We start from the raw sequence: 13,398 nt of genomic DNA on the forward strand, positions 1-13,398 counted from the left end.
TTATTTTTACATTTTCGGAACATGTGAATTGTGCTCTAACAAGAAAAACGTAAATTTAGAATCTCATTCAATTTTCTCTCTTTGACATTTTTTTTGTAAGCAAAGATAAATTTCATTACCAACAATAAACTTTACAACAAAAATACCCAAAAGCATATAAAAACACAAACAAACAACAGTGGCCAACCAAACAAACCAAAAGCAAGCCAAACCAAAAGTTGAGACCGAATAAAAAGAACACCGAAAGCAATCGGATCCGCTGCATCCTCCGCCGCAACCACCCAAAACAACCACCTGCAGCAGTGCCTGTTGATTCACACAAATCCTTGCCCCTAATCGAGCATCGTCTCGCCTCATCGATGTCAGCATCTAATCCCAAACTTCACTCATAGCACAGCCACAAATTACAAAGAATTTGCAGCCAATTGAAAGAAGCTCGTCAGATTCCACGAGCAAAATAAGTAGTTGACCATTTGCGAATGACCAAAATACAAAATGTTTTACAACCCCGGTGGGGTGGAGATGGTCTAAAATATATGAAATGTGAACGACCACCAAGTACCAACTTCATAACATCAATAAGAGTTACCCGAGTACAACATCCTACTCGGACAAGGATCGATAAGAGTTACCCGAGTACACAGCAGCTATTAGCAGCAGCTCGTGCAATGAGTCCTCATAGTTCCGTTGCACAAGCTATCTGTATGAAATTTGACCCGGGTATCTACCAGGTATCTCAAGTAAGATGGACAGATCTCCCATTCACCTCGTACCATGATGCGTTCTCTATACAGACACGTTAGGATACACTTGATACACTCGAATTCAACTCAAATACCAAGTTTGGCAATCGCGGAAACATCATGACCTGAGTGTCCCAGTAAATGGCAATTCAGATACACCTTGTTCTGTATCCATCTTGATAGAATTTAGCAGTTCAAGCTTCTTCTGTTCATGTGCTCTCCTCTTATTAGCTTCAAGGATAATGAGGAGAGCAGTGATATCGGCAGGGCTCACCCCACCAACTCTGCTGGCTTGACCAACGGTCTGTGGCCTCACCTGAAAACATGATTTGTTTCATTAAAACTGAACGAAACATATTGCCAACAAGTCACTACATTTAGGCATCTATGTGTATAAAATGACATAAATAAAAGGGTAAAAATAGAATAAGAGTTTGGGATTACAGCCATTTTGTCTAAAATATGAAAAGCATATAATTTCTGCCACATCAGATTTCCGAACATATTGGTAAAAAGGTTATGCCATAATAAAATTATATATGGTGCACACCTTGGAGAGCTTCTCGCGTGATTCAAGAGATAAAGTTGTTATTGAATAGTAATCTAAGTCCTCTGGAAGTAATCTATGCTGTTGATGGACCATCTAAACACAGAAGAGTTGAACAATATGAGATTTTGGATAAAGAAAAATTAAAAATTGCTAAGCATCTACCTCCAAAAATAGGAAATAAATCAGTGAGTTGCATGATTTAAAGTACTGACAAAGGCTATTGAAACACATAATAGTTCCTCACTTGTTGGAGTTGGCTCTGTTGTCGCTGAATGAAGCCCGCATACTTGATGTCAATCTCCACACATTCTTTTTCTATTCTAGACAACAGTTCATTCCCAAAACCATGCTTATCAAGAACTTTATATTCTATGTGTGGTTTCTTCAGAAGACTCTCCAAAGTTGTAAAGTCCTTCAATGGCTGACTAGAAAGACGAGTAACATCAGCTGCTATTTCCCCTCCTGAAAGAAGCACAAAATAATAACTATAAGTTTCAGTTATGTCTCAAAATCCACAGATTGCAGTTTATTCAATTTATTAAAATTCAACCCAACTTAGAAGGAATAAATAATAGGACAAAAAAGGACATGGTATTGCATCAACCACCCAAGCCCAGTTTTGCGCATAGCTTAATCCTAAGGAAGAAAGTGTAAGCTTATAAGCAAAGCGTACGGCTATGAGGTGCATGCCGTGCGTCCCAACACATGCTTTTAAACACTGGCCATGCTAGATTATAGGGTGGGTTATAGAGCACAACTGATGCTTGCATGAACAGAGGGTGAATTATATTTATATGCTTACCTTGTTAACAAAATTAAACAAAAGCAAAATATTGGCATCAACTGAAAAAACGAACTAAAGAAATATCAAGGTTAACACATCGAGTTGAAATCAGGGCCAACTGAAACTTCCGGTAAACTAGATGGGGAAAATGTACTTCAGCTTGATAATTTAACTAAAAATGCCAACTCGAGCAAACCAAAGTATACAACAGTATACAACAATGCTAAAAGTGTAAAGACGCTACAAAACTTAAGAAGAACTAGATAAAGATGAAAACCTGAAATTCTGACACTTTTCAATCGCTTCTTTTCTTCTGAAATTCGAGCCTGTTTGTCCTGGTATAGTTTCCATCGTCTATCATCTATTAACCCAATGTCACGCCCCAATGGTGTGAGACGGCTGTCAGCATTATCAGATCGGAGAAGTAACCGGTGCTCTGATCGACTTTATTGGAAATTAAAAAAATATAGGATGTCATGGAATGTCAAACCAACTTGAAAATCTACAGACGAATTATAAACTTGTTTCAAGGTATGAAGAATTAACTGATGCTGAGCAGATAAATCAAACTATCTACGATTGGTATTCTGCCCATGACATCTAGAGGTGGCAGTGCCCCTCAACACTCCCGGTTTTCTTGTGTGTAGAAGCCTAGAAGGGCACAACGATTTCTACTTCCACTGTTTAACTTCCAAAAATTGAGCATTGTCGTACTGCCATATAGTTGCTTGTCCTCATTCCTTGAAAATTGATGGGGAGGCCAGTGATCTACAACAGGGCAGTGATACCCACAAGGTTGCTGAACCTCTTGGTGGTCATGTTATGCTCAACCTTTATGAAGCCTATGCCCAGGGAGAATAGGCATCATAAAGGTCAAGCATAACGGCACCACCAAGAGGTTCAAAAATAAAACTTAATTGTAACACTACTCCCAGCCTTAAAGGATCATTTCTTTTTCTCTATCGTAACAAATATCTCATTACTTTCTAGACAACAAGCACTTCCATAATACATGGAGTTACTTTAACACAGCCAACTGATGTCATAAAAAGAACCAACTATTCTGCTAAAAAAATGATGTAGCCATGTAGAAAGTGTTAGATTTAGAAAGACTGTTCAAAAGAATCTAAACTACACAAGTATCTTCCAAAAACATTCACATGAACACTTAGGAAGTGAAGTGATTACGTCGAACCATCAAACATGCAACCTCAACCACCCACCAAATTAACTTCACGCCAAGTATGATTGAAATAACAATGATCTTATATATATTGGGATAATATCAAGAGCTCATACCTGGTTAGCATGCGGTAAGGCTCTCGAAGGTCTTTTGTGACCAGATCATCGATCAATGTTCCTATATAGCTGCTTTCTCTCTCAAGAACAATGAGGGACTTGCCATCTGAATGTCTGGCAGCATTGATACCAGAAATAATGCCCTTCAGAAAAGCATAAACAAGAATGAGGCGATAATTTTTTTTTTAGAATAACACAATAACTGTTTTAGCACCTTTTAACCCAGTATAAAACCTATTGGCAATATGAGGAGTAACCAACTCCTTATAAGCACATGCAAGGTCCCTCCTTTCCCCGATGTAGGATTCAATCTCAACAATAAATGCCTAATACGTGACTCTTTCAAATATACAATTGTATCGATAACTACAGATAGATTGTATTTCACTCTACACCAACTGAATAAAGGTACTCTAAATAATTACTTGTGCTGCAGCCTCCTCATAGCCTGTAGTCCCATTTATTTGACCAGAGAAGAAAAGCCCATCAATTTTCTTTGTCATAAGAGACCGAGAACATTGATGAGCAGGCAAGAAGTCATATTCTACAGCATAAGCAGGCCTCAGCATTGAACAATTTTCAAGCCCAGGCAAAGTCCTCAAGAGTGGTAACTGTAGTCTCTCTGGTAAACCAGTTGAGAATCCCTGTGTGAAAAAGGAAAGAAAAGATGTTTATAAAAAGCATCTATATAAGACATATTATAAGACATTGATACTCAGTATCATCTGCTATGGTTAATCTGGTAAAAACTTGACAAAAATTCGGGTGTCTATTTGTATTCATCAAAGACAAGTTGATGGAGAGAGATTATATCAAAGGGCACTAGCCATTCAGTTAAGTCATTATATTTATATTCCTTCTTTTCATCTAATGCAGAGAAGACAAAGGGTGAATGCTATCATACCTGCACATAAAGCTCCGGCACATCTCGGCCCTCTGGTTCAAGAAAAATTTGATGAGACTCTTTATCCTGGAACCGAACAATCTAAAGCCAAAAAATAAGGCCAAAATGACGTCAGGAAGCTCCTCTTGATAGGAAAGAAGAAGATTGGAAGAATGTTTTTTTTATCAATGTTCCACAGGAAGCTTCTCTTGATAGCCAATTAAACAAGTGAAGGATTGCAAGTTGTTGGAAACCATGTTTAGCACGTCTGATTTTACTTTCCCATCATCCTTCATTAGATTTTACTACTCTTTGACCCTTAGCAGTATTCTACATGTTTCTAATAAAATGTGTTTGAATAGTCTCCATCTATAGTGTTTTCCCCACCTTTAAAGGAGAAACTAAAGAGTTTCCATAACAATCAGAATGATAATTCCTAAATGGTGCATCATGTATGGAAAGGATGTGCATATAGCGTGCATCCCAGGCCTTGCTTGTCCTAACAGCTTCAGATACAATGGGCTAAACAAATTTTAGTATGTTGCCCCCACTGAGGCAGAATACTTGCAGCAACAGAACCAGTGGAGGCAATATAGCTTAGAGTTTTGACTAGATGATCTGGGATTTAAAAGGCAAATGACTACTGTGTTCAATAAAAGTTGGAGCATCATTTATCTAGCAACAAAACGGACCGACCATGAGCAACCAGAACATTGATGTCTGGATGCAAATTATTACGGATGTTATTTGCATATGGAACTATAGCAATGGGCCATCAATTGCCATTGTTTTTGGAATAATTTCACTCATTTATAGCCTCATTTATAGCCTCATTTCCTAGGCCTATAAAAGGATGCTTTAACATCATTTGGAGAATACCTCTTTATTTCTCACTTTCTCCTTAAGAGTTGCAGTTCTAGCCAGTGTGTGCGATAGTGAGATACTATCTTGTAAATTCATTCCGGACTTCCAATTAAAGTAAAAGGCAGCATACTTTTCTTCCCGTGGATGTAAGTCTCTCACATAGAGACTTTGTGCTCTTTTTTTCTTAAATAATAATCATGCATTGATTCATTGAACCAGTTTACAATAAAATTAAGTATGAAAGTGTCAAGACTCAAAACTATGTTGCTTTTTATGATACTAGAACAGTACGGTTCACTTGGTGATGCAATTATAGTTTAAATGGACCAACTTCATATAAAATAATTAAAAAACTAATAATATCTGGTGCTGCCAAAAAAATTCTCTCAGTACAAGTTCAATTTCAACTTACCTTGTCTTCAATTGAAGGGCAATACCTAGGCCCCTTCGCCTCAACCCATCCTCCATAAGTGGGAGTTTCATGCAAGTTGTCTTTGATTAGTTGGTGAGTGCTCTTTGTAGTACGCGTAAGATAGCAGCACATTTGTTCCCTTTCAATATGGACATCAAGATCAAAACTAAACCAGCCGACCTGTTAACCATCAATTCAAATTTAGGACGCAATTCTCAACAAAACTAATAGTTCTAACTATTAACCACTGAAAAGAAAAAGTAAACGTTATTGTAATCTGGCTCATTATGATTAGAATCCAATCAATATATGGGGGTGGGGGGTGGATATACAAGATGAATAATGCATGCAAATATTTCTTCTCAATTTCAATATGAGGCTTAATCAGCATGCCTTAAGGTCCATTTGCACCAGCTGCATTTCTGTACCAACCCTCACTGGTTTCTGGAAACTCCGCAGTGCCCAGCCAGTATCATCTGATGAATCTAAATGCAGTCACTTCTCACCAGTCGCCAACAACCTCCCAAGTGCCAGAAAATATCAAAAAGCACACAGATCTTAAAGCAAAAGAAGAAGGAACAGCACTGATTACACCAAATGATAGCCGTTCCTTTAACTCATGCAAATTAGCCACATATTCCTTAGCCTTCGAATCCAGAATCTAAAGCCTTATAATGCTAAAAGTCTAAAATATATCTCACCAAATTAGATTTCCAAAACCTAAACTGGAGTTCCAGGCCAGAATCATAAAAATGAACCTGCTCAAGCCTGTCTTAAACCCTAAACCCTTTTGACCGGAAAATAAAAAGACCTTAAACCCATCTCATAATGCCTTGTCGACTTTACTCCAGACACCACCTTAAGCTCAAAATGACAAACTTTTCCCCAGTTTCTAAACCATATAGCCCCAACAAATAAACTCCTGCCCTGAAAACAGTTACTTAATTTACTGTCCTATCTCAGATTAGAAACAGACCCTCTGGTTCCATGTGTGAGTCATAAATTCAGTGGAGATACTTATGCTTAGTCCAGAAAAAAGAACCAAATGGTCAAGTCTTTATCTTGGAACTTGCCATCCTGTGAAAAGCAAAGTATGGGACCCAGGCCTGGTGTATACCTTGTGTCGATGCACGCCAAAATGACATTAAATATTTTTAACATCTACTTGAATGGCAAGAGTGCAAAGCACGAATTAAAATTACGAGTATCGCACAACCAATATACAGAACCTACATATGGGATTAAATAGATGGACCTCTTCATCGCCATGTTGTGGTTCCAATCCAGAAAAATCAACAGTGCGACGGTCCACACGTGCTGGGGTTCCAGTCTTTAATCGATCAGTTTCAAATCCAAGGCGCTGTAAATTTTCAGTCAGTCCGAGTGAAGCTGATTCGCCAGCTCTTCCTGCAGGCATAGAAGTTCTACCAACCCAAATTTTACCACTCATAAATGTGCCTGTCGTGAGAATAACTGAAGGAGCGTAGAAGTTCATCCCAAAAAATGTTTGCACACCTTCAATATTGTCATTCTTTCCTAATAAGATATCTGTCACCATTGCCTCTCGAATTGAAAGGTTTGGTGTGCTGCAAAACGAAAGCAGATCAAACTAGTTAATACATGGAAAGACATAGCCACAACAAAGATATGCAACATGAGAATAACTGAATAAGTGTGATAATTGTGCTATGTTTTGGCTTTAAAAAAAAAAAAAGAAAAAAGAAAAAAAGGAGAATAAGGCCTTCCAGAGTGATTCAGGTGAGTTTGATTTCTACAACACTATAGTAGTGTGAGTCTGAAAGAGGTGAGTTCTCTTTCAAATGGTAGACCATTTATTGTATAGGAACCACACTCATGAGTTTAATATATTGAAATCAAGAATTGGAATTGAAAATAAAATATTGGGAGGAGAAGAGGAGGAGGAGGAGGAGGGGGTGGTTGATATCCCTATCCACCCCATTATAGGAGTTCTGAGAAGTTGAAATTCTGTTCTTTTTTGTTTAATTGATTTTTTTTTAATGCAGAAAGTCTTATTTGCTCCTACATTTATCAGAAAAATGGATGGAGTTAACAAAAATGACCAAAAAGCCACACAAGAGTTTGAGGACCATATAAAATAAAATAAAAACTTCAGAGACGAAAATGAAACTTGGAGACATGTTCGAAGACCATTTTTGTAGTTAACCTAAACAGGAATAAATGAAGCAATCATAGGTAGTTTACTACCTCAAATGGTCAACGACTTTTAAAACTAAAACAGATAGGAATTAATGATTTTCAGTATAATAAATACTAAGAGACAACATGAGTTTTGGCAAGAGCACATGAATATATATCCTTCTAGGAAGGATTGCATTACAAGCTTCACAAAAGAAAAATGAAGACTCAATCATCATTACTTGGAACTTACCTAGATAATATTGCACTATTCATGTCTTTCTTTTCCTTTCTTATTCATTTCTCTTCTTTCTTTTTTTAAGAGTGATATCATTTAACATGCCAAGTCCAACTGTATAGTTTTATTTCATTTTATAAATGAAAGAATCTAGTATGATATCATTCAGTCAGCCACATGGAATGCATGGGAGCAGAAATCCTTAACACAAGTTTAACATCAGAATTCACACCAAATTGAACTTTTAACCTGTCAAGAATCATGCTAAGTTACATCATTTTCAAACCTAATTCATGTCCATACCAAATGCATAAAAATATAGAAACATATCAAATGCATACTCATATAACAAGTAGTAATCTGACAAAGATTTAGACGAAAGCCTCAATATAAGCCCTGAGATCAGACATGGACAGTTAAGATGCATCTCACTCACTCTCACTCATTATGCATATGCAGTCATTTATATCTGACCTCACATCTGACATGCAAGCCCTTAACGTAGCTCCCTAATTTAGGTCCTCATTAGAACGTTTTCCATCTAGTTATATATATATATATATATATATATATATATATATATATATATATATATATATCACATTACTTCTTTTTCATTTTGGGATTTCGTTCGTTTCCCATAGCCTAAAGTTGAGCAATATTTTTATCCCAAAAAAGTTAATTTCATGTACACAATTCAGCTGCTTTTACAACTTTTATCTAATTGCTTCTAATGTTTCGCTGCATCAGTTGGCTGTACTGAAGGAGACATCTCAGAAGGAGAGAAATGTGCGTTTGCCGTACAGGGGCAAGTAACTCTGTAGCAAATGCTGACAACAGCATCACTATAATCATAAATGCTTTCTAATGCTGGATTGCACAGCCAAAATAATAGCATATTTTCGTAATTCAACCTAGAAACAAAAAAGAAGCGGATATATTTGATACTAAAGCATGCATTTACATGGAAAAGCTATTACGTTTCAAACTGCGATAATTCAAAAGATAAAACCATACTCCAATTCAAGCAATCATGATTCAGAAATAGCAACACATCCATAAGGGCCAGACTGTGAAGTGGTTGTTATTAAAGTATAAAGATTGGATAAATTCAGCCACATATGAATTTCATGACTGTCTATGTGGAAAGAAAAGGTTAAAAAAAAGAGAGGAAAATAAACCAAACCACACCACTATCACTAAAAGGACAATAAAAGAATCACGCAGAAAGATAAAGTAATACTTGCCTCTCTACTATTTTTCTCATTTCCATAGCATATTCCCTTTTATCAGTCTGTGCACGCAATGCCCGAACAGCAGGGCCCCTTGAGGCATTGAGTACACGCTTCTGTAAATAGCACCTAAGCATAAAAATTGAAAATCACTAAAGTTGCAGAGAGTGAAGGTGAAAATGGGGGACTTTAAAGATGAAATGGTAAAAACCAACAAAAACTAAAACACTTAAAAAGAAAAAGCATAAGCAGAAAGAAATACAAATTATCTGAAAAAGCTGGACCAGAAAAAAATTGGCAGGAACCTTACAAATATGTATTGAATTTTCACGTTGTTAATATTTTACCATTATCAGAATATATTATTTTTTAACAACCCTAATTAGGGTATGTTGAAATGCCCTAGAGTTTAAGGGCAAGCTCACCCAATGGCAGAGTATCTGAAACAACTTCTTTTTGTCCACAAAGAAAAACAAAAAAAAAATTATAGGAGAAGAGAACCGAGATAGTATCTAAAATTATTAGCTTCTCTACTAACCCATTTGGAAATGGACCTTTCACAACATTATAGCTCCAAAAGGCTTTCCCAGAGAGAAAAAAAAAGGCAAAACTTCCCCAGCCATCTGTAGACCTGTTAGTGATCAGTATTTTCTGACCATACTCCCATGATCCCATCTCAAACAAATTCTTTTCTTTATTTACGAATTATAGGAGTTACCTAAAAATCAGATTTTTTATTTTTTTGTTCTTTTCATTTCTACGTTAAGGGCTTGCAATACATAATTACTTACACCAATACGATCACTTTACTTTTGCACCTGAGCATTTTATGCAATCCTTCTCAATGAGTGTGTCATTTTGACCGTCTCTAATTCTTGCATGTAAATACCCCAAACCCGCACCAAAACATACTAAGTTCTTGAAATGTCAGTTCTAAATATGCTCGTCCAAAACAAAACCAATAGCAAGCCACAGGCCCACAGGTATGCCCTCAAGCTTCTTAGAAAGGAACATGCAAATATAGGAGATTTTATTGATTTACCGATCAGAAATCTTCCCGATTTCACCACCAAGGGCATCCACTTCGTGTACAAGTTGAGACTTTGCTGGTCCACCAACTGCTGGGTTGCAGGGCTGCATCAGACATTTTTCATTAAGATGCACTTTAAATTATCTGTGTCATGATTCTAAAGACCTAAGCAATTTTGCATAAAGTAACATGGCTGCACCTCTATTTGTGTGGATGTGTGTGAGAGAATATCAAATCTAAAGATGAGGAATTGCAGGAAAATTGAATAAATAAGTTGGAATGCTGCCTCCCAGTTTGTGTGTTTTGCAATATGTATTCTAGATACTACATCTCATTGGGTTAACTTTCAATCGGACCGAGAAAAAAAAAAACCTGCTGCACTTACTAGTGTAAAATCATTAAATTTTTTTACTGCTCCTTTAGAGGAATTATGAGTTGAAATTCAAATTGAAAATTAATTTCACATATCTAATTTTGAGAAATACAACAAAACTTCTAAATACAACAGGAAAAATATGAGGTTATCAACAAAAGGCAGAATTAAACCTGCCAAGCAATTCTATCAATATTTAGGGTGAGTAGAAGAGTTTTCGCCCCTAAATGAGCAGATGCTATGGCAGCTTCACAGCCTGCATGTCCTCCTCCGACCACAATGACATCATATCTTTCATCATGTAGCCCATCATCACTTAGACCTGTGAAATGATGAAAAATATAGTGATTGAATTTCACCTTTATTATTCGTCAATTCCTAAATTTGTGAATGGTAAACTTAAAAAAGGCCAATGTAAAACTAACACATGTTAAAAAAAGACCACCTCATGCTATTTGTTCAAGGTTAAGAGATTGGAACAAAAAGAGGAGGCTTGTATCAATTGCACTAACTCTCCTCTTCGGTTTATTATTTTTGTTAAAAATAAATATACTAATAATAATGACACTTTTATTCAAAAAAATATATGAAAAATTATTAGAATTTTTTGGGTTTTTTTTAATCTTAAAAAGTAAAATAATGTTTTGAAAAAATAAATATATGGGTTTATTGTGTTTTAACATTGGTGAAGAAAGGCAATTAATTTTTTCTATTAAATATCATATACAATCATTTATTTACAATAAGGGCATTTTATTAATCACAGTGGTTTCATTCCGACTAAGGGGAATTAGTAAGCAAACTTATATGGAATCAATACTATTCCTACTCTGATCCAGAAAATTTGAGTAAACACCTTTAATAGGAATCTGAGTGTGATTCTACCCCATTCCAACTTCTCCTCAATTCCATTCTTCCGATTATTGATTTAGTAAACGAGCCATAATACCATTCCAAATTGAGTATGTCTCAAACCTATGTTGCGGGTTCCAAAAAACAAATATATATATATATATATATATTACTTCTACAAGGGCAGAATAAAAAATAAAATAAAAAACAGAGGCAAAAGAAGGACCACGTCATGCTATTTGTTCATACAGATACAAATTCGGGAGAATCATTTGTTCCAAAACGACCCCATGCTATTTGTTCAAGCATCCTACTGCTTATTTGTTGAAATTTAATTTAAAGGCTTTCAGGTACTGTAAATGCAGGATTTTGATATGACATCACCAGCTTGTCTGGATTGGGCAGTCCAAGCTGGTAAGCCCTCGGTAGTTTTGTTGCAGTTATATTTGCCTCAGAGAAGAGTGAGGGCAGTGCTTGAAAAGCTTGTGAGCAAATTTGGTTTGAAGAGAACTTGCCCCTACAAATCATCTTTGTAAGGGAAGGGAGCCAAAGAGCTCATATACTCTCGCAAGATATTTTTTTCAAATGTGGGATGAAGGCGTTTCCGAGCGTTTTCCTCCACCTCTCAAATCCAATTCTAGATCAAACCTGTGTTCCCTAGGCAGGCAGGCACTATGAAATGGGGTATTTCCTTCTCATGCTAATCTTCAAGTCAAACTTGAACTAAAAAGAATAAAAAAACTATTTTCGGAGCTCTCTATACAACTCACTCCAACCATAGTCTCTAATCCAGAGAGGAACCATGACTATGAACGAACAAAAATTATTAAAATAGTAGTAATTAATCCTAGGAGCCCTTAAGAGCTCCTTTCTGACTCCTCAGATTTAGGAGCACCGAGTGTGATTGAAGATGAATTTTTCCAACTCCTTCCTAAATTTTGTTAGGAGCCCATTAGAAGATACTCAAACCAGATTATTTTGCTTTACAAACAGAGAGAGCATATCACATAATAGTGTTCAACCAAACGGAGGCACCGTTAACAGCATAAAGACACTATTTTTGCAAATTAATGTCAGTAAAATATCCAGTTTGGCCAACATTTCAATTACTGAAATGCACGGGACATGTTCGACAAAATCACTCACTGACAAAGAGAGAGAAGCACAAACTCATTTGAGCCGTACCTGGAGTGGTCGAGGCGGAGACAGAGAATCGGCGGGAAAAGTTGCAGATGGAGAAGGAACAGGTGCGGCGGAAGGGAAGGTCACGCGGCCTTAGAATGAGTCGAGCACGAGGAAAGAGAGGAGGAGTCGGGAGAGAAGAAGAGGAGAAAGGGAAGTGGCGGGCGAGGCGAGAGAGATGAAGCGTCAGTGCTGGCGTGGTCGCCATTGCTGAATTTCAGAGAGCGTCTTCGCCCTCTCTCTTTCTTATTTGAGCCTTGTGAGGCGAAGCAGATAATTTTATTTTGTTCGCATTTGTTACTTAATCTTTAGGTGGAGGCCCACTGAAAATATGCACCACTACGGTAGGTACAAGCTACTGTATACTACGATAGTTTCCTGCTGAAACATTTTACATGTTCAGTAACAATTTGCCGAATCTTAAATTCAATACCTACTATCCAAAAATATGAATTGATTCGGCAGGCTTTTGCTGAGTAAGTTAATGGGGTTGTGTGGAGTGTGAGGGTGGTTTCGGTAAGTAAATTGGGTGTATTAACATTTCCCTTCTAAGTATTATTTACTTAGTCTAAAGGGGTGTATTCAATTGAGATTTTGAGGGATTTTAATTCTTTTAATAAATTTAGGGGTATTCAATCAGAATTTTAAGTGATTATCTGAAATTCAATGTGTATTCAATCAGGATTTTAAGATAGTTTATTAAAATCCTTAAAAATCCAAGTGTATTCAATTAGAATTTTAAAGAAGTTTATAATATTCTAGGTGTATTCAATTAGAATTAGAATTTAGATAATTTGGA

General features: G+C 36.5%; 1 protein-coding gene across 2 annotated transcripts; it reads right to left on the minus strand.

The window, feature by feature from the left end:
- Positions 1-46: 46 nt before the first annotated feature.
- Positions 47-12,887, minus strand: LOC103418530 (uncharacterized). 2 transcript variants are annotated; one of them, XM_017327632.3, is made up of 14 exons: positions 12,603-12,887; positions 10,739-10,887; positions 10,205-10,296; positions 9,178-9,291; positions 6,769-7,121; positions 5,929-6,011; positions 5,536-5,715; positions 4,281-4,361; positions 3,802-4,020; positions 3,377-3,519; positions 2,355-2,521; positions 1,538-1,755; positions 1,294-1,386; positions 47-1,059 (listed from the first exon to the last, which is right to left on the minus strand). In XM_017327632.3, the coding sequence occupies exons 1-14, from the start codon at positions 12,805-12,807 to the stop codon at positions 862-864; spliced, it is 2,295 nt and encodes a 764-aa protein (XP_017183121.2). In that variant the 5' UTR covers positions 12,808-12,887; the 3' UTR covers positions 47-861. The 2 variants fall into 2 exon arrangements, with proteins under 2 accessions (XP_017183121.2, XP_028950730.1); XM_029094897.2 differs by lacking the exon at positions 5,929-6,011 and having other exon boundaries at positions 6,791-7,121; positions 12,603-12,886.
- Between the last annotated feature and the right edge of the window lie 511 nt (positions 12,888-13,398).

This window comes from Malus domestica, chromosome 02 (genome assembly GCF_042453785.1).
Source record: "Malus domestica chromosome 02, GDT2T_hap1".
NCBI classification, from domain to species: domain Eukaryota; kingdom Viridiplantae; phylum Streptophyta; class Magnoliopsida; order Rosales; family Rosaceae; genus Malus; species Malus domestica.

Excerpts from the sequence above, each read along its gene's own strand:
- LOC103418530 (XM_017327632.3), bottom strand. The coding sequence starts at position 12,807 with ATGGCGACCACGCCAGCACTGACGCTTCATCTCTCTCGCCTCGCCCGC. Across the intron at positions 5,716-5,928 it reads TGGTGCAAATGGACCTTAAG|GTCGGCTGGTTTAGTTTTGA; the intron begins GCATGCTGATTA and ends GATGGTTAACAG. Across the intron at positions 3,520-3,801 it reads ATGAGGAGGCTGCAGCACAA|GGCATTATTTCTGGTATCAA; the intron begins GTAATTATTTAG and ends GCTTTTCTGAAG.